At 48.6% G+C, this 21,001-nt stretch overlaps 1 protein-coding gene across 2 annotated transcripts in view; it reads right to left on the bottom strand.

The window, feature by feature from the left end:
- Positions 1-1,114: 1,114 nt before the first annotated feature.
- Positions 1,115-21,001, bottom strand: part of anxa2a (annexin A2a) — a 36,341-nt gene continuing 16,454 nt past the window's right edge. For both annotated transcript variants that reach the window (XM_059945993.1, XM_059945994.1), the window contains exons 5-13: positions 12,710-12,823; positions 9,902-9,992; positions 8,840-8,919; positions 8,238-8,297; positions 7,656-7,749; positions 5,254-5,349; positions 3,965-4,023; positions 3,486-3,605; positions 1,115-1,617 (exon numbers count right to left, since the gene is read on the bottom strand). In XM_059945993.1, coding sequence (XP_059801976.1) covers positions 1,558-1,617; positions 3,486-3,605; positions 3,965-4,023; positions 5,254-5,349; positions 7,656-7,749; positions 8,238-8,297; positions 8,840-8,919; positions 9,902-9,992; positions 12,710-12,823 — 774 coding nt within the window. In that variant the 3' untranslated portion in view covers positions 1,115-1,557. The remainder of the gene's footprint in view (positions 1,618-3,485; positions 3,606-3,964; positions 4,024-5,253; positions 5,350-7,655; positions 7,750-8,237; positions 8,298-8,839; positions 8,920-9,901; positions 9,993-12,709; positions 12,824-21,001) is intronic.

Genomic DNA, 21,001 nt, shown 5'->3' with positions numbered 1-21,001 from the left:
CCCTCTCAAGGACACTAATTTGTAGTGATTTCAATCTTCCCTCCATTGAACTGAGTCAGTCAGTCTGCCTTAGGATACAAGTCCCATGGCTACAATATTTCTTTTTGGCCCATCAAAAAAAAATCAATGTGACTATTTGGTCCATCGAGTCTGTCCTGTCATTCAATTACAGTATTATTTTAACTTTAATCTCATTCTTTCACCTTTGCCCCTCTGTGTCCACTCTCTCAAGGCCTTTCAGTATTGCTGAATTTAAAATGCGATCCCTTCTCAACCTTCTGAACTCCATCGAGTTACAGCCCCAGAAACATCAAACATGTTAACCCTTTCACTCCTGGGATCTTTCTTGTCAAGCTCCTCTGGATCCTCTCTAGGTGCAACACACCCTTCCACAGATATGGGGCCCAATATTATTCACAAATTTGAACAACATTCAATATTCCAACGTTCCACTCTTCCCAGAATATCACATTCCTTACAGATTCCAGTATCGGTTGCCTTGGCGTTCCTGCTTTGCATCTTCCAGCAGCTCCCTCCACCTTTGCTCTTCCTTTCCCTTCACACCCCACTCTATCTGACCGTTTTGGTCTGCCTCCATCTATCACCTGCCTGTTTCTGTCCCCAGCCTCTGTCCTCCTCTTCTCTGCCCGCCCTCATTCCTTTTCACCTCTTCAGTCCACCAATCACCCTTAGCCCCGTCTCACCACACCCCATCCCCTCTTTACAATGCCACCTCCCCTCTCCATTCTTGGTCCCGACGTAGGGTTTCAACCTGAAACATCAACAATTCCTTTCCCTCTCCAGAGGCTGCTCGAGCTACTGAGTCCCCCCAGCGGAATAAAGACAGTGTTCCAGTAACCATCCCATTTTTTAAAATTTCACATAGAAGGACTGTGGTTAAAAGCATATCCTGCTGCAAGGCGGGTGCATATTAGAGCAGAGTACTGTAATTTTTGTACGCATTGAGTCTGTTCCGTCCTGTCACATTCAGCCTTCACAATGCGTCTGAAACAAGTTACACTGAACCAATGTAACCCCATACCAAATGGCAGAAACTGAAACCCAAAGTTCTGCTTTGAGTTCTGAGTGTCTTCAACAGCAGGTATCCTCGCCGGGTATTTTAAAATCTTTATTGACTGACTACAAAGAATTTTCTGTTACAGTCGCATGGTAACACACTGTTGGAAAATTTTGTGGCTACACAGCAAAATAAGGAGAGTTAAGTGTTTCAAAAACACAAGAGATTCTACAAATGCTGGAAATCTTGAGCAACAAAAACAAAATGCAGGAGGAACTGAGCAAGTCAGGCAGCAACCATGGAAGGGAATAAACAGTCGATGTTTCAGGCCATGATCCTTCATCACAGCCCTTAGTCCTGATGAAAAGTGTCAGTTGAAACGTCAGCTGTTTATTCTCCTCCACAGATGCCGCCTGACCTGCTGAGTCTCCCCAGCACTTTGTGTGTGTAGGTTAAGTGGTTCAACCTATATCCAGTCGCCCCGCATCAGGAATGAGAGGAGGGTGATACTGCAGTGGAATCCCTCCCGGACGTTGCATTTAGTCGTCGCCTCCGCAGAGAGCCAGCAGAACCCGTTCGTAGTCATCCTTGTACGCAGCCTACAGCAGAGAGAAAAATAGTTACCCCAAGACCGCCAGCTACACGGGGCAGTTATTGTGCTCCCAGCACCAGACAAGAGACTGCAGAGGCTGGAACTAGGAGCGGCAATTAATCTGTGGGAGGAACTCAGTGGGTCTAGCAGCATCTGCGTGATTTCCTTCTACAGTCCCACCTACCACCCACCATTGCCTCAGATCAAAGGAACGATGGCCACTCGCAGACAGAAGCTCCAAATACGTATAGGCAGTTCATGGGGTAGAACTTATACCACAGGGCACAGAGTGAATAGTTAACCCCACTCCTCTGCACATCAGCCTTCATAGCATTAATGTGTGTATCGGAAGCCCAGTAAGAGGGGAGCATTGGAACAGTTTCGTGGGATGCTCCCAAGTGTGGGAAGGGTGGCCTTGGAGTGGAGTATGGGGGCAGCGACTGTAATTTCCTTCAGTTCCTTACAGTTGCAGAAAAGGACCAAGACTGGAAGTTTGAGAGTGGGACAAAGCTAGCATTACTCAGCCGAGGTATGATTCAGCTAAAGTGAACTGAATGCGAACCAGTGGTAGAGAAGTGGGAGGGATCGTGGAGAGAATCGGGTCGGGACACTCTCATCCACAGAGGAGCCGGAACCTTCCCAATTCCAAACCATCTAGGGATGGATGTTAAGGAGCAGGCAGGGCAGAATAAGGCAGGAAAGGCAGAACAATGACTGACAGGGAAGGAAGTCTGGAAAAGAACAGAAGGTGCAGGGAAGAAATAAAAAAGCAAATTAGGAAGGAGTGTGATAAAGTACTGATGAATAAATTCTGAGTAATGATATGGACATAAATATATGAATATATAAATACATATATACATACATAGATATCCATACATAAACATATAAATAAATAGACATAAACACACCAGGGGTTGAAGGAAATGGAAAGAGTAAGCCTTGCAGATGGAGCAGAGCATGTGTAAAGTTCGGAATGAGTACCTGTTGTCAAGGAAGACCATGTTGTTATAACAACTGGGAGGAAGAATGCGAAGCATTAATAAAAAAGAAAGAGGGAAGACACTTTTGTTGAGCAGCACCTTTGAAAGTGGGTAAATCGCAAAGTTGAAACAGAAGGTATCTCTGGCCCTGACAAACATTACAATATTCTGACAAAAACCTAAATGTAACTAAGGGATGTAAGGAGAGGTTGAGCTACAGTGTTTAAAATTATGCGGTCTGATAAGCCTGGACATCTTATTGGAGAGGCCACTCTTCATCTGGGTGGTGTTAATCAGTACAACGTTCGAGAGGAGGGGAGAGCCTTGGGGGGTCTGTGGTGTAAAGGCAGAAGCTCTCCCACATGGAGGTTCCAGCATGGGCTGAGAGCGGGGAGGCAGGGTAACACAAAGCCTGTGTCTGGCAGAGACGGACAAGTAGCCTCCGCTATCTAAGGCTCCACATGACTCGGCCTTCCGGACCCGGAGAACTCGGCTCTCTAAGAGGCAGTCTTTCTAGTGTTTGCCTCCCTGACCTAAACTCCTCCACAACATCAAACAACAACCCTGCATTCTACCTCTGCTAGCTTGCACGATCACTTCATCTCCTGCCTCCACCCCTTTCCCCTTTGTTCTCTTCTTCTCCTTCCCACTTTCTCTTCATCTCAAACATTTCTGTTCACTCTTCTGTCTCTCTCCACAGGTGCTGCTCGACTCACTGGGTATACCCTGTATTTTCGACTTTTGCCTCTGTTACTCACGAGGTAAACTAGACAAGCACTGATCCAGAGACTGGACTACAAATGCAATCCCACCCAGGATGCTCCAGGGTAACACTAACTGTCCCAGCGTGCACGAGGAGAGATGCGGCAACACCCAACAGGCAGACACTCACCTTTATACACTGGTACAGAGATTTGCCAGTTTTCTTCTTGAATTCTTTCCTGATTGGTAGAAGGTCAATCTCACAACGTGACACCATGATCCTCGTTAATATATCCCGCTTCAGGTCATTCTGCAGATCATACAGCTCAGTTTAGCTTACAAAGCACAACCAGCAAAGCAGCTGCTGATTCTATCCTACAGCATTCGTGCTCTAGTGATTGCACAACTAGAGGACGTAGGTTGAAGGTGTGAGCAAAGAGATTTAATAGGAACCTGAGGGTTGCTCTTATATGGAATGAGCAAGTGGTTGAGGCAGGTACACTTACAATATATAAAAGTCACTTGGACAGGTATGTGGGTAAGGAAGTCTGGAGGGATATGGAACAAATGGAGTGCAGATTGGAGTCTTGGTCAACACGGACCAGTTGGGCTGAAGGACTTGTTTCTGTGCTTGTGACTCTGAGTATTAGCAAAGCCGAGATCTTTTACCTTTACGATCGGAGACAACTTGTCAGCAAAGAACTCGGGGGTGCTCTGGATGCACTGCACTGTGAAGAGACGCAGAGAGGAGCTGTTATTGACACGGAGCATGGCGCATAATGCACAGCTCACTGGAAAGCGGTGAGACTCCTGTGGACGGTCAGCACCCCGGTATAAATGCAACATGACTGAGGGAGTCAGCTTCAACTCAGGCCCTCCTACCTACCACTCATTGGCAAAGAGATCGGCGCAGCTGCGAGGGGGCCACCTTCAGTCAGCTCGCTGACAACACAAGCTCTACCTTGCGAGCCAACAGTCAAACAGTGAATTGGGTGCAAGTGTGAAAGCTCTTTGATTACTTCACCACTGAGGTCACAAACCTGGGTAACCACTGATGGTAACCCAGTGGCAAAATGCGACACCCTCATCGTCCTTCGGTCTCTGCACCACTTATTGAGACGCTCCTCGCTGGCATGGACTCTGCTCCCTCTCACTCTCCTGTCAGCGAGTGGCATAGGCATTCTTTCATTAACTTTAGGGATCTCGTGGTCAGTCTCAGTAGAAGGTGGGGTGAGCGAGAGAGAGTGTGTTGGGAAGATGGAAAGTTGCCCATGGGTCTAAGTGTGGACCTCCAAAGTCAGAGGCTGGTTCTGTAGACTCAGCACAGAACGTCTTCATAACAGTTGTTTGATATCGGACCCATCCCCTGTACAATAACGAAGACCTAGAGCTTGGTGTCCAACTGTGGACATTCTGTAGAGCATCTATCAGTTAGACCACAAGGATATCTCAGCCAGGGCATGATGGGTTCCAATGAGCTCTGGCCTGACCATTACCCAACCTGCTCTGTTATCTCCAGCTCAACAGCAGTAAGAGTACCAGCGCCCAAAGAAAATTAATGTGTCTGTGATGCTGCTGCAAGTGTCCTTCATTGCACCTGTGTGAACGTGGACTTGTGCAGATGACAATAAACTTGACCAACACCTTGATGTTGAAGGTGTCAGCGACACTGCCAGGACTGCTCTTGCAGCCTGCGCCTCACCGACATCCTGTCAACCCCAATCACTGGGAGCTGGGCATGGTCCACAGCCAGTCAGCTGGAAATGATCATCCCAGGAATGGGTGCTGGGTCTCACCTGGACCACTGTGGCAGATGACAGGATCAAACCCTTGGGCCCTCATTTCTGTTCCCACCACATCTGAGCTGATGGCAATTTCCAAACTCAAAACCCCAGCGCAGAGAGCAGCAACATGCAGCACTCAGAATAGAGAAGTAAAGTGTGAAGTACCAGACTTACCCAGGGCCAAAAGATTACACCTCAGATCTTTTGAGATGTCGCTTTTGATGCTTTCACTGATATTTTTGGGACTGTAGACATTGTATCGCTGGAAAACTAGTCAAAAGGAAAACTCAGGTGAGAATGTTGTTGCCTTTGTCTCATACATTGCTTTAATTCGTTGCTTTGGCCCATGATTTGTACTCCTTGCTCAGTCTTTCTGCCATTTCCTCCCTCCCCATTCTCCAAGGTCCACGTTCTGACATTTCTTCCCATTTATGCACTTCACAATCTGGTGTTTTCTGCCTCTTCCATCAATGTTTAGTGACCCTTTGGTGGCGTCTAATCTCTCCATTCCTCCAGCCTTCCTCTACAACTTTACTAGTCTTTGCCTTCAATTTAACACCATCTATAAGCTTTCAGTAATGTGTAGTCTTTATTCCTGAATCAACTGTCTATCTGTTGACAATACTGCAAAACCCATTATTGCTCCCCTCCCATCACCTCCTTTTAACTAATGTCTCATTTTACCTGAATAACACCTGCTCTTCATTTCTACTTATTTGTTTTTAAATTTGATACTAGTTTTGTATTTAAACGAGTCGTTCTCAAACAGTATGTGAAAGTCTAGACATAGTACAGAAACTTAACTCCTGTTAGACCTGTTAGGGGCCTTTACACGTCACCCGTGATGAACTGCCTCCCTGGCCGATTCTTACCGTGTGGAAAATACTCAGTTCCTGTCCTTGTGAGAGGAGTAATTTCTCACCGGAAGTTACCTTCCTCCTTTAATGTTAGAGAGAACTCTCTTCACCTTCAGCATGGAAGCTGCCATGTCTCTGTACTAGCTGATAGATTGGATGGAGTTACCTCTAGATAGTTTAACTATCTTAGGGTCATAGGGTCATAGAGTTTCTTAGCATGAAGATAGACCCTTTGGCCCAGCTAGTCAAAACCAACCATGATGCCCATCCAGGCTAGTCCTACTTGCCCATGTTTGGCCCAACCATTTCTATACGTGCACCTGTCCAAATATCTTTTAAATGTTGTTAATGTACCTGTGTCAACCACTTCCCCAGCAGCTCATTCCATCAATGAACCACCCTCCTTGTAGTAAAATTGCCCCTCAAGTTCCTATTCAACCTCTCCCCTCTCACTTCAATCTATGCGCTCTAGTTCCCGATTCCCCAACCCAAGGAAAAAGACCAGGTGCATTCATCCTATCTATGGCACTCATGATTTTATATACTTCCATAAAAATACTCCTCATTCTCCTACACTCCAAGGAAAAATGTCCTAGCCTGTCCAACCTCTTCCTATGACCAAGTCTTTTGAGTCCTTGAAACATCCTTGTAAATCCTTCCTGCACCATTTCTAGTTTAATAACATCCTTCCAATAGCACAGTGAACAAAACTGAACTCAATACTCCAAGTGCTGTCTGACCAACGTCTTGTACAACTGCAATAGAATCTCTCACCCTGTCTATTTGTAATTCCACTTTCAGGGAACTACTTACTGAACTTTAATCTGTTCTGTTCTACAACACTCCCAAGACCCTGTAGCTTACTGTGTAGGTCTTACCCTGGTTTGAATTTCCAAAATGCAACACCTAGCGCCTATCACAATTAAACTGCATTTGCCATTCCTCAGCCCACTTATCCAGCTGGTCCAGATACTAATGATTCCAATACCAATGTCTTTTACTATTTTCTCTACTTTGACCTCCTGCAGCTTTGCCACCTTTTGTCACACTGCTCATCAATACCCTTAAACTCTTAAACATTCCCTGACCTGAATCCCAACCTCTCCCCAGCTAAAAGCCAGTCTATTGTCCACTTATTCAATTCACAGCAACTCCAACGCAGCCTACACTGAGTGAAAACTACCAGATCTGAAGTGCTGCCTCTCAGCCCAAGCTGGTGCCAGTTCCCCATGAACTGAAACCATTTTACACTGCTCCTCTCTGAGCTGGACTTCCCTTTTGCTCTACTCCACACAGGTTTATAGACTATCGAGCAGTAACCTCAGATTGTCTTTCTGCAGGTTTGGTAGATGGGAGCTCCTCACACTCCCAATATCTCAGCCTCAGCTGGCTCCTTGCATTCCTTCTCCTGCTCTGTCACGGTTTGAGAAGATGGTTTTAAACCAGGCATTAAGCAGGCTTCATCAATATTGGGGCTTGTGTCTGCAGAGAGCAGTATCTGTCCGTCTGTTCCTACTGAGTCAGTCTATCTGTTTCTACAGTGTCCGTACGTTCCTGCAGAATCTGCCTGTTCCTACAGTGTGTATTTCTTCACTTCTGATGAAGTTTTAACAGTCTCTCTCTCTACAGAGGCTGCCTGCACTGCTGAGTGTTTCCAGCCTTCTCTCTTCATACGTCACTGCTTCTGATGCAGAAGCCACCTGCTAGTGGCCCTATTACCTTTTCTCAAGTGGGGAACACTCCTCTCGGTCAATATGCTGATCCACTTCGCAGTGTCCATTCCTTTCTTTTGCTTTGCAGCTTCATCGAGTGCCTGCAGAGTCAAACGTGAGAGAGTGATTGGAGAATGGTTTCACACACCTCCACAGGCCTCTGACGCCCATCCCCAACCAGTGCCTGGAGTCTTCATTGCAGGAGAAGGTTAAGTGTGTCCACATCAGGCCAGAGCCATTGGAGATAGCTGATGGAATGTCCACCAACTCGCCCAAACTTGACATCGGTTGCCGGACTCTGAGGGTGTGCAGCCGACCTTCTCCATCTGTCGGTGGGCTGGAGATCACCCCTTGCACTGGGCACTACCTCCGTGAGACAAGTGGCTAAACCCTCTGTCAATGGAGATCAGACAAAATCCTTGGATACTTTGCATTAAAACCCCAACAAACCTGACACCAGGCTTCATAACAAGATGCACTAAAACCCCCTGGACAGTGACCCGGATCCAAACCATTTCCAACACACAACATCGCGGGTTACTGTGTCAGTGAGCAGGACCTCATGCCACGTCCACGATGAGATGTCTACCTTAGCGTCGGAGTCAATCAGTTCATGATCCTCCACATTGGTTGGTTCTGGACGGGTACCCTGCACATGCAAGAAGGAAAAGCTGAGTCACTAATTGGTATACACATCCATACAGTGTCCGACCAGAAGCAGGATGCTGAAGCAAACCTCTGTCACACTCGGCCCTGTGAGACCCACTCCACCCTCCCCCCGGAACAACTGTTCCCCCTTCTTCCTCCCATGCAGCTCACTTCAATTCCCCTCTCCTTTGCCCTTCCTGCCTGTGGCTTCAGTTCTTGAATCACCTCCTGCGTTCTCTTTCTCAGATCAGCAAGTTGGAGTTGGTGGAAATTCGCTGTGGTTGAGGAATGTGTCAGGGTACAAGGTGGAGTGGGTGCCCAAAGACTCAGGCCCTAATTCTGACAGGCCTTCACCCTCTTCCTACAGGTGCCTATAAACTGCCAAATACCCCCAGTTTCTTACCAATCTCTCTAAGTCTGCTAGCTTTGACTACATGATTACATTCCTCCTAACATCCATGTTCAGTTCTATACCTCGCTGACGAGCCTAACAAACAGCGAGTAGGAACACACAACTTGGGCTTAATAAATATAGGAAGTTACCTCGGCCAAAACACATAGAAGCTTACTGAAGTCTCCCGAAGTGTCTTCTTTGATATCCTTTATCATGTTTTTCTTGTGAACTGTAAAGATTTGAAATACGGTTAGTTGGGCTAGAACCCTGAAAACCCTGTTCAGGCGCCACCTCCGTTCAACCATCAGGTTCCCGAACTGATTGGCACAACTCTAGCCCTACCTCAGCAATGAAACACTACGAACTATTTTTTGACAATGCAGACATGTCACTGACAACGCAGACATGTCTGGTGCTCTGTCATGTGCGTTGTCTGAACCGATGTGTCCGTTCTGCAAGTTTTTCATTGTACCTGTACCTCACCACATGACACTGAACTCAGCACGACTTCATTATCTGGGCTGTGTCACATTATGAAGCTACATGAAGTGGCATTAACAACATCTCCAAACCAAACCTATTCACAGTCTCACCAAGGTTGTGTACCTGTCCCTCACTCTCTGCAATTCCAAAATGTGAGCGTGATGGTGGAGTAGTATTATGTTCCTTCGCACTCCAAGTCCTGCATTCTCTTCTGGGCACAAAGGACATCCTGATCTGGAACACTGGTGACCTTCCCCGCAATGTTGATACTGGGGGTCATGTTGTTGATGTCCAAGATGGGTGTTTGGATTTTACCCGTGGGATATCAGTTCAAAAAGGACATCGGGGGCAACCTCTTCATGGTGTGAATTTAGAAAGACCTGCCAAAATAGTGGTTGTGTTGGACACATTTAAAAGCCTTCTAGATAACTACATGGATAGGAGAAGTATAGAGGGTTATGGGCCAAGCAGAGGCAGATGGGATTATCTCTCTGGGCAACACATTTAGCATGGACATTGGGCCGAAGGGCCTGTTTAGATGCTGAGTCCATGACACAATAGGCGTAGGCTGCTGAGGATAAGGTTAATGTTTATCCCTCAAGATCATCTGAATCATTCACCTGTCACATCTGTCAAAACTTCCTGTCCTATAATTCAACAATTACTGCAATAGATAGAGACTTTGCCGATGTTTGCTCACATTCCCCCACCCTCGCCACGTTACTCACCTTCTTGGTAAGCCTTCTTCATCTCTGCGATCTCCTTGTTTGAACGGGAGCACAGTATCTCAATCAGAGTGACTTCAGTTGTTCCCAGCCCCTGTCAACAATACATCTTAAGGATCACTTTTGAAAGAAAAATCATAAATGATCAGAAGTACACCATTTTGTGCAGAGACTACAACGGTTACCAAACAGAAAATGCAGGGAACACTCATTAGGTCAGGCAGCACCTGTAGTGAGAGAAATGAGCTGATGACCTTTCATCAGAACTGGTGGACGCTTTCCCTCTCTTTCTCTGTCCATACTTGCTTCTGAGCTTTTAACTCACTTTCATGATTTTGGTGTTGCTACCTAAGCCATCCCTGACATTTCCATGAGGATCTGGCAGCGAAATGCCCCTCCCCTGATGCCCTCCTCCACTCTCAGGGAGGGAGTTCCTGGATTTGGACTCTGTGACATTGAAGTACCGGTGAGGTATTTCCAAATCAGGATGGTGCGTGGCTCGGAGGGGAACCTGCGCGTGGTGGTGTTCCACGGTTACAAGTTTGGGCACCGTTGCCGGAGTAACCCAGTGTGTCCTAACGGTGGAGAGAGGGACTGACAATCAAGCAGGTGTTGAGCCCTGAAGGGACTGGAGCGACCCTCCTCGGGGCAAATGGAAAGTGGTGCATCTCATTCCTGACCTGTGTCAGAAGGTGAGTCACCCGTCACAAGATCCCCAGCCTCCAACCTGCTCGCATAGCCTTGTGTCCTGAACCAGTGAATTTCCGGTCAATGGTGAATCCTGGGGTACTGGTGCTGGGGTTAATGCTCAGGTAAAGTGGTTATTTTCACCTGCTGGAGGTGGTCATTGTCTGGCAGGGCCGTGCCTTGAATGCTGCCTGGGCCTGCGTCATCTGCTGACGAACTGCAAGTGAACATCCGCACTTCAGACCTCATGATGGAAGTGTTCTTGGACACTGTCCTGAGGAACTCCTGTGAGAGGTGCCTCTCGATGTCAACAAACTTCAGTTGTACGCACTCAGTATTCGTTCTGCTTCATTTCATTTCACATTCCCAGCATCTGTGATACTTTGCTCCTGCTGAAAATCCTGTTCAAACCAAACCAACCTCCTGCAGTCACAGGTAGAGGCCACCAGGTGGCACATCAGAGCTGCGTCACTGCAAAGCTGGGCTGCCTGTTCTAATCCGGGTGACTCACTTCCCCTCAAGGGTGTAATGCTCAGACTTTATAAGGAACTGGTCAGACCACGTTTGCGGTACTGTGAGCAGTTTTGGGTCCCATACCCAAGAAAGGATGTGCTGGCAGCCAGAGGAGGTTTACAAGTTCAAGTTGGAATACTTTTGAATCCCGACAAGAGTGATCTGGGAATAAAAGGGTTAATGTGTGAGGAGTGTTTGATGGCCCTGGGTCTGTTCTCACTGGAGTTTAGAAGAATGGGGGTGGGGGAATCTCATTGAAAGATACCAAATACTGAAAGGCCTGGATAAAGTGGGCATGGAGAGGATGTTTCCAATAGTGGGAGGCTAGCATCAGAGTGCCTCAGAATAGAAGGACATCCCTTTGAACAGAGATGGAAAGGAATTTCTTCTGCCAAAGAGCAGTGAATCTGTGCCACAGGTGACTGAGGAGGCCAAATCATTGGGTATATTTAAAGTGGAGGTTGATAGGTTCTTGATTAGTAAGGGTGTCAAAGGTTACAGGGAGAATGTGGGAGAATAGGGTTGAGAGGGAAAAATAAATCAGCCAGTATCAAATGGCAGAACAAGTTTGATGGACTGAATGGCCTAATTCTGTTTCTATGTCATATGGTCTTATGGTATCCTGTTCCCTGGTTTTCAGAGTGACCCATAAGGATAATGTGGTAGCTAAAGAGTCTCCCACAATGGGGGCTGAGATGGGTGACGGTGGGGGTTGGGGGTGCGCTGTGGTTAGGTGACCTGCACAGCAAGAGGTAACTGGGCCTCCGTGATGGGGATGTTAGTCCGGGAGAGCACTGTTAAGCACGGCTGGAGGTATCTCCACAGTTGCCTACTGGTTTCAGAGGTGTTGAGGAGGGCGGTGAGTCACCAGACACTTCCCTCGCCCTCAGTAATTCACCTCCTGGGGAAACATTCAATAAAGTCACCTTTCCCCGTGCCTGCCCAATCCTCCAATCTATGTCACTGGGTAAGGACAGGTCTTGGTACAGATTCCTGTACAGGACAAGCAATGGGTCAGGGATCGGTGGGTCTGACTGTATGAGTGTCTGTGTGTAAAGTGCTCTTACTGTGTATGCATGAACAAAAGTGTGTGTCTGTGGGTGTGTACATGTACAAGTTTCTGGAAAAGAGTGTACGTGTACTTGTGCTATTTTCTGTCTGTGTGTGTATATAGATATATATATATATATATATATACTGGGGGAATATGCAGCTAAGTGTACGTATGTTGGCGTGTGTATGTGTGTTCAGATGAATGTGTGTTTGTGGGTGTGTATATGTACAGGTGTTTGCGCAAAAGACAATGTGCGCACACGTTTAATAGTGTGCACATGTGTGGTGTGTGTCTACGTGTTTATATGTGTGTGTATGTGTTTTTATGTGTGTGTGTCTATAATGTTTTACAATTGTTTTAATGTTGCAGCAGTGAATGAATCCCCAGGATCAGCTCTGTGGACATTGGGAAGGTGCAGGATTGTTGTCTGTGCCCTCTGCCGTTAGGTCCAGACCACAGCACCTTGTTCCACATGGCTACTAATGGCTCAGCCAGTGAATGGCAACATGGGCGACTGACTGCACAGGGGTGAGCCCGGCACCCTGACCCAATCTCACCTTCATTGCTTTCTTCATCTCCAGAGCGTCATATTCGGCTGGGGTTTTCATCAGACCGAGGATGACTGCCTTCAGCGGGTCCTTGAGGGCCCCATTCAGAACATCTTCCATCTTCTGCAGGGGACAAAGAACATCCCATGGTCAGTGTCCACCATTAGTACCAAGGCTTGCGGCTCCCTACTGAACACCCAGGCTGATGTCAGACGCCCCAGGGCATGACCTCACTTCACTCCCAGGGTGCAACATCACTTCAAACCACCCCCCCCAGGTGTGACATCACGTCACTCAGGGTGTGACATCATGGCTCCCCAGGATGTAATGTCACGGTATTTGGGGTATGACATCACGTTGTCCATAAGACTCTAGGAGCAGAATTAGGCCATTTGTCTGACCAAGTCTGATGCACCCTTCCATCACGGCTGATTTATTATCCCTTATTCATTAATGCCATTCTGCTGCCTTCCTCCTGTAACCTATCAGTCTCTGCTTCAAACATACCCAGTGATGGCCTTAATCTGTGGCAAGGAATTCCCCAGATTCACCACACACTGGCTAAATAAATTCCTCCTCATCTCTGTTCCAAATGGATGTCCCTCTATTCTGAGGCTGTGCCCCCGGGTCCTAGACTCTCCCACTATAGGGAATATCTTCTCCAAATCCACTCCATCTGGGCCTTTCATTATCCGATAAGCTTCAACAAGATTTCTCCTCATTCTTCTAAACTCCAATGAGTACAGGTCCAGAGTCACAAAATGCTCCTAAAATGTTAACCCTTTTGGTCCCAGAATTATTCTCATGACCCTCCTCTGGGTCCTCCTCCTCATCTCCAATACCAGCACATCCTTTCTTAGACAAGGGGCCCAAAACTGCTGACAATATTCCAAGTGCAGTCTGAACACATAATGCTTTATAAAGCCTCAGCATCACACCCTTGCCTTTACAGTCCAGTCCTCTCGAACTGAATGCTAGCGTTGCATTTGCCTTCCTCGGCACTGACTCAAGCTAACCTTTAGCGAATCCTGTACAGGAACTCACAATTCCCTTAGCACTTCCGATTGATTTTTCACTCTGTTCAGAAAATAGACTTTGCCTTTATTCCTTCTGCCAAAGTGCACGACCATATATTTCCCTACACTACATTCCATCAGCCACTTCTTTGCCCATTCTCCCAATCTGTCTAGAGTCCTTAGAAAAGTCCCTGCTTCCTGAACACTACCTGTCCCTCCACCTATCTTTGCATCACCTGCAAACTGGTTCACAAAGCCATCGATTCCATCATCCAAATCGTTGACATATAACGTGAAAAGAAGGTCCCAACGCTGACCCCTGTGGTACACCACTAGTCACCAGTAGCCTACCAGATAAACCACTTTATTCCTACACTTTGCTGCCTGCCAGTCAGCCAGTTGACTGTCCTGGCCAGAAGCTGGGTCTTTGGTAAGCAGAACCAGTGGTCACAGGGGCCCTGGTGTGGCAACATGTCCTCCCTGGCATCTGACATCAGAGCTTCACTGCATGACATCACATTACCCAACGTGTGACATCACATTAACCAGATAGTGTGGGCAGACAGGATAGGGTGTCGATGTGCACAGTACGTGTCTGCTCCCTACACTGGGATTCTCTCAGATCTAGTGGGCAGGAAGCTGCTGCAGCCCGTCACTACTGGCAGGAAGGCAATCTGGCTTTTGGTTACAGCAGTACAGTTGTAGTGTGTGGGCAGAGACAGCCCGCTCCACGCGCTGGATCTGTGCTTGTCCTCTCGTGCTCAAGCCTCCACATGCTGAGCTGTCCTTCACCCACCCTACACGAGAGATCCCAACACACACAGACGGAGCAGGGGCGCCACAGTCACAAGAAACCCCAGCTCCTCACCACTCCTTTCCTATAGTGTAGAAGGCCACTGTCAGTAACAGGCAACGTGCTGACCATTGTTGAATGGTGATAGTACAGACTAACAGGTGGCAAGCTGACCATCAGTGATCAGGGTGGAACACTCAGTAACGGGTGTGTCCTGACCGTCAGTGATGGGGTTTGTTCACTCAGTAACGGGTCTGTCCTGACCGTCAGTGATAGGGTTTGTTCAGTCAGTAACGGGTGTGTCCTGACTGTCAGTGATGGGGTTTGTTCAGTCAGTAACGGGTGTGTTCCGCCTGTCAATGATGGGGTTTGTTCAGTCAGTAACGGGTGTGTCCTGACTGTCAGTGATGGGGTTTGTTCACTCAGTAACGGGTGTGTTCCGCCTGTCAGTGGTGGGGTTTGATCACTCAGTAACGGGTGTGTCCTGACCGTCAGTGATGGGGTTTGTTCAGTCAGTAACAGGTGAGTCCTGACCGTCAGTGATGGAGTTTGTTCAGTCAGTAACGGGTGTGACCTGACCGTCAGTGATGGGGTTTGTTCAGTTAGTAACGGGTGTGTCCTGACTGTTAGTGATGGGGTTTGTTCAGTCAGTAACGGGTGTGTCCTGACTGTCAGTGATGGGGTTTGTTCAGTCAGTAACGGGTGTGTCCTGACTGTCAGTGACGGGGTTTGTTCAGTCAGTAATGGGTGTGTCCTGACTGTCAGTGATGGGGTTTCTTCAGTCAGTAATGGGTGTGTCCTGACCATCAGTGATGGGGTTTGTTCACTCAGTAACGGGTGTGTCCTGACTGTCAGTGGTGGGGTTTGTTCAGTCAGTAACGGGTGTGTCCTGACTGTCAGTGATGGGGTTTGTTCAGTCAGTAACGGGTGTGTTCAGCCTGTCAGTGATGGGGTTTGTTCACTCAGTAACGGGTGTGTCCTGACTGTCAGTGGTGGGGTTTGTTCAGTCAGTAACGGGTGTGTCCTGACTGTCAGTGATGGGGTTTGTTCAGTCAGTAACGGGTGTGTTCAGCCTGTCAGTGATGGGGTTTGTTCAGTCAGTAACGGGTGTGTCCTGACTGTCAGTGATGGGGTTTGTTCAGTCAGTAACGGGTGTGTGCAGCCTGTCAGTGGTGGGGTTTGTTCAGTCAGTAACTGGTGTGTCCTGACCGTCAGTGATGGGGTTTGTTCACTCAGTAACGGGTGTGTGCTGACTGTCAGTGATGGGGTTTGTTCAGTCAGTAACGGGTGTGTTCCGCCTGTCAGTGGTGGGGTTTGTTCACTAAGTAACGGGTGTGTCCTGACCGTCAGTGATGGGGTTTGTTCAGTCAGTAACAGGTGAGTCCTGACTGTCAGTGGTGGGGTTTGTTCAGTCAGTAACGGGTGTGTTCAGCCTGTCAGTGGCGGGGTTTGTTCACTCAGTAACAGGTGTGTCCTGACTGTCAGTGATGGGGTTTGTTCAGTCAGTAACGGGTGTGTCCTGACTGTCAGTGATGGGGTTTGTTCAGTCAGTAACGGGTGTGTCCTGACTGTCAGTGATGGGGTTTGTTCAGTCAGTAACGGGTGTGTCCTGACTGTCAGTGATGGGGTTTGTTCAGTCAGTAACGGGTGTGTTCAGCCTGTCAGTGGTGGGGTTTGTTCAGTCAGTAACGGGTGTGTTCCGCCTGTCAGTGGTGGGGTTTGATCACTCAGTAACGGGTGTGTCCTGACCGTCAGTGATGGGGTTTGTTCAGTCAGTAACAGGTGAGTCCTGACCGTCAGTGATGGGGTTTGTTCAGTCAGTAACGGGTGTGACCTGACCGTCAGTGATGGGGTTTGTTCAGTTAGTAACGGGTGTGTCCTGACTGTTAGTGATGGGGTTTGTTCAGTCAGTAACGGGTGTGTCCTGACTGTCAGTGATGGGGTTTGTTCAGTCAGTAACGGGTGTGTCCTGACTGTCAGTGATGGGGTTTGTTCAGTCAGTAACGGGTGTGTCCTGACTGTCAGTGATGGGGTTTGTTCAGTCAGTAATGGGTGTGTCCTGACCATCAGTGATGGGGTTTGTTCACTCAGTAACGGGTGTGTCCTGACTGTCAGTGGTGGGGTTTGTTCAGTCAGTAACGGGTGTGTCCTGACTGTCAGTGATGGGGTTTGTTCAGTCAGTAACGGGTGTGTTCAGCCTGTCAGTGATGGGGTTTGTTCAGTCAGTAACGGGTGTGTCCTGACTGTCAGTGATGGGGTTTGTTCAGTCAGTAACGGGTGTGTGCAGCCTGTCAGTGGTGGGGTTTGTTCAGTCAGTAACTGGTGTGTCCTGACCGTCAGTGATGGGGTTTGTTCAGTCAGTAACGGGTGTGTCCTGACCATCAGTGATGGGGTTTGTTCACTCAGTAACGGGTGTGTCCTGACTGTCAGTGGTGGGGTTTGTTCAGTCAGTAACGGGTGTGTCCTGACTGTCAGTGATGGGGTTTGTTCAGTCAGTAACGGGTGTGTTCAGCCTGTCAGTGATGGGGTTTGTTCACTCAGTAACGGGTGTGTCCTGACTGTCAGTGGTGGGGTTTGTTCAGTCAGTAACGGGTGTGTCCTGACTGTCAGTGATGGGGTTTGTTCAGTCAGTAACGGGTGTGTTCAGCCTGTCAGTGATGGGGTTTATTCAGTCAGTAACGGGTGTGTCCTGACTGTCAGTGGTGGGGTTTGTTCAGTCAGTAACTGGTGTGTCCTGACCGTCAGTGATGGGGTTTGTTCAGTCAGTAACGGGTGTGTCCTGACTGTCAGTGATGGGGTTTGTTCAGTCAGTAACGGGTGTGTTCCGCCTATCAATGATGGGGTTTGTTCAGTCAGTAACGGGTGTGTCCTGACTATCAGTGGCGGGGTTTGTTCACTCAGTAACAGGTGTGTCCTGACTGTCAGTGATGGGGTTTGTTCAGTCAGTAACGGGTGTGTCCTGACTGTCAGTGATGGGGTTTGTTCAGTCAGTAACGGGTGTGTCCTGACTGTCAGTGATGGGGTTTGTTCAGTCAGTAACGGGTGTGTTCCGCCTGTCAATGATGGGGTTTGTTCAGTCAGTAACGGGTGTGTCCTGACTGTCAGTGATGGGGTTTGTTCAGTCAGTAACGGGTGTGTCCTGACTGTCAGTGATGGGGTTTGTTCAGTCAGTAACGGGTGTGTTCCGCCTGTCAATGATGGGGTTTGTTCAGTCAGTAACGGGTGTGTCCTGACCGTCAGTGATAGGGTTTGTTCAGTCAGTAACGGGTGTGTCCTGACTGTCAGTGATGGGGTTTGTTCAGTCAGTAACGGGTGTGTCCTGACTGTCAGTGATGGGGTTTGTTCAGTCAGTAACGGGTGTGTCCTGACTGTCAGTGATGGGGTTTGTTCACTCAGTAACGGGTGTGTTCCGCCTGTCAGTGGTGGGGTTTGATCACTCAGTAACGGGTGTGTCCTGACCGTCAGTGATGGGGTTTGTTCAGTCAGTAACAGGTGAGTCCTGACCGTCAGTGATGGGGTTTGTTCAGTCAGTAACGTGTGTGACCTGACCGTCAGTGATGGGGTTTGAACAGTTAGTAACGGGTGTGTCCTGACTGTTAGTGATGGGGTTTGTTCAGTCAGTAACGGGTGTGTCCTGACTGTCAGTGATGGGGTTTGTTCAGTCAGTAACGGGTGTGTCCTGACTGTCAGTGATGGGGTTTGTTCAGTCAGTAACGGGTGTGTCCTGACTGTCAGTGATGGGGTTTGTTCAGTCAGTAATGGGTGTGTCCTGACCATCAGTGATGGGGTTTGTTCACTCAGTAACGGGTGTGTCCTGACTGTCAGTGGTGGGGTTTGTTCAGTCAGTAACGGGTGTGTCCTGACTGTCAGTGATGGGGTTTGTTCAGTCAGTAACGGGTGTGTTCAGCCTGTCAGTGATGGGGTTTGTTCACTCAGTAACGGGTGTGTCCTGACTGTCAGTGGTGGGGTTTGTTCAGTCAGTAACGGGTGTGTCCTGACTGTCAGTGATGGGGTTTGTTCAGTCAGTAACGGGTGTGTTCAGCCTGTCAGTGATGGGGTTTGTTCAGTCAGTAACGGGTGTGTCCTGACTGTCAGTGATGGGGTTTGTTCAGTCAGTAACGGGTGTGTGCAGCCTGTCAGTGGTGGGGTTTGTTCAGTCAGTAACTGGTGTGTCCTGACCGTCAGTGATGGGGTTTGTTCAGTCAGTAACGGGTGTGTCCTGACTGTCAGTGATGGGGTTTGTTCAGTCAGTAACGGGTGTGTTCCGCCTATCAGTGATGGGGTTTGTTCAGTCGGTAACGGGTGTGTTCCGCCTGTCAATGATGGGGTTTGTTCAGTCAGTAACGGGTGTGTCCTGACTGTCAGTGATGGGGTTTGTTCAGTCAGTAACGGTGTGTTCCGCCTGTCAGTGGTGGGGTTTGTTCAGTCAGTAAAGGGTGTGTCCTGACTGTCAATGATGGGGTTTGTTCAGTCAGTAACGGGTGTGTCCTGACTGTCAGTGATGGGGTTTGTTCAGTCAGTAAAGGGTGTGTCCTGACTGTCAGTGATGGGGTTTGTTCAGTCAGTAACGGGTGTGTCCTAACTGTCAGTGATGGGGTTTGTTGAGTCAGTAACGGGTGTGTCCTTACTGTCAGTGATGGGGTTTGTTCAGTCAGTAACGGGTGTGTTCCGCCTGTCAGTGATGGGGTTTGTTCAGTCAGTAACGGGTGTGTCCTTACTGTCAGTGATGGGGTTTGTTCAGTCACTAACGGGTGTGTTCCGCCTGTCAGTGGTGGGGTTTGTTCAGTCAGTAACGGGTGTGTCCTGACTGTCAGTGGTGGGGTTTGTTCAGTCAGTAACGGGTGTGTCCTGACTGTCAGTGATGGGGTTTGTTCAGTCAGTAACGGGTGTGTTCAGCCTGTCAGTGATGGGGTTTGTTCAGTCAGTAACGGGTGTGTCCTGACTGTCAGTGATGGGGTTTGTTCAGTCAGTAACGGGTGTGTCCAGACTGTCAGTGGTGGGGTTTGTTCAGTCAGTAACGGGTGTGTCCTGACTGTCAGTGATGGGGTTTGTTCAGTCAGTAACGGGTGTGTCCTGACTGTCAGTGATGGGGTTTGTTCAGTCAGTAACGGGTGTGTCCTGACTGTCAGTGATGGGGTTTGTTCAGTCAGTAACGGGTGTGTCCAGACTGGCAGTGATGGGGTTTGTTCAGTCAGTAACGGGAGTCTCCTGACTGTCTGTAATGGGGTTTGTTCAGTCAGTAATGGATGTGTCCTGACTCTCAGTGGTGGGGTTTGTTCAGTCAGTAACGGGTGTGTCCTGACTGTCAGTGATGGGGTTTGTTCAGTCAGTAATGGGTGTGTCCTGTCTGTCAGTGGTGGGGTTTTTTCAGTCAGTAACGGTGTGTCCCGACTGTCAGTGATGGGGTTTGTTCAGTCTGTTACGGGTGTGTCCTGACTCTCAGTGATGGGGTTTGTTCAGTCAGTAACGGGTGTATCCTGACTGTCAGTGATGGGGTTTGTTCAGTCAGTAACAGGTGTGTTCTGCCTGTCAGTGATGGGGTTTGTTCAGTCTGTTATGGGTGTGTCCTGACTCTCAGTGATGGGGTTTGTTCAGTCAGTAACGGGTGTATCCTGACTGTCAGTGATGGGGTTTGTTCAGTCAGTAACGGGTGTGTTCCGCCTGTCAGTGATGGGGTTTGTTCAGTCAGTAACGGGTGTGTCCTGACTGTCAGTGATGGGGTTTGTTCAGTCAGTAACGGGTGTGTTCCGCCTGTCAATGATGGGGTTTGTTCAGTCAGTAACGGGTGTGTCCTGACTGTCAGTGATGGGGTTTGTTCAGTCAGTAACGGGTGTGTCCTGACTGTCAATGATGGGGTTTGTTCAGTCAGTAACGGGTGTGTCCTGTCTGTCAGTGGTGGGGTTTGTTCAGTCAGTAACAGGTGTGTCCCGACTGTCAGTGATGGGGTTTGTTCAGTCTGTTACGGGTGTGTCCTGACTCTCAGTGATGGGGTTTGTTCAGTCAGTAACGGGTGTATCCTGACTGTCAGTGATGGGGTTTGTTCAGTCAGTAACTGGTGTGTTCCGCCTGTCAGTGATGGGGTTTGTTCAGTCAGTAACAGGTGTGTCCTGACTGTCAGTGATGGGGTTTGTTCAGTCAGTAACGGGTGTGTTCAGCCTGTCAGTGGTGGGGTTTGTTCAGTCAGTAACGGGTGTGTCCTGACCGTCAGTGATGGGGTTTGTTCAGTCAGTAACGGGTGTGTCCTGATTGTCAGTGATGGGGTTTGTTCAGTCAGTAACGGGTGTGTCCTGACTGTCAGTGATGGGGTTTGGTCAGTCAGTAACGGGTGTGTCCTGACTGTCAGTGATGGGGTTTGTTCAGTCAGTAACGGGTGTGTCCTGACTGTCAGTGATGGGGTTTGTTCAGTCAGTAACGGGTGTGTCTTGACTGTCAGTGATGGGGTTTGTTCAGTCAGAAACGGGTGTGTCCTGACTGTCAGTGATGGGGTTTGTT

The sequence above is a fragment of the Hypanus sabinus genome, chromosome 21 (assembly GCF_030144855.1).
Source record: "Hypanus sabinus isolate sHypSab1 chromosome 21, sHypSab1.hap1, whole genome shotgun sequence".
NCBI classification, from domain to species: domain Eukaryota; kingdom Metazoa; phylum Chordata; class Chondrichthyes; order Myliobatiformes; family Dasyatidae; genus Hypanus; species Hypanus sabinus.
The sequence above is the reverse complement of the archived record's forward strand: the minus strand, read 5'-3'. Positions and strand labels throughout refer to the sequence as shown.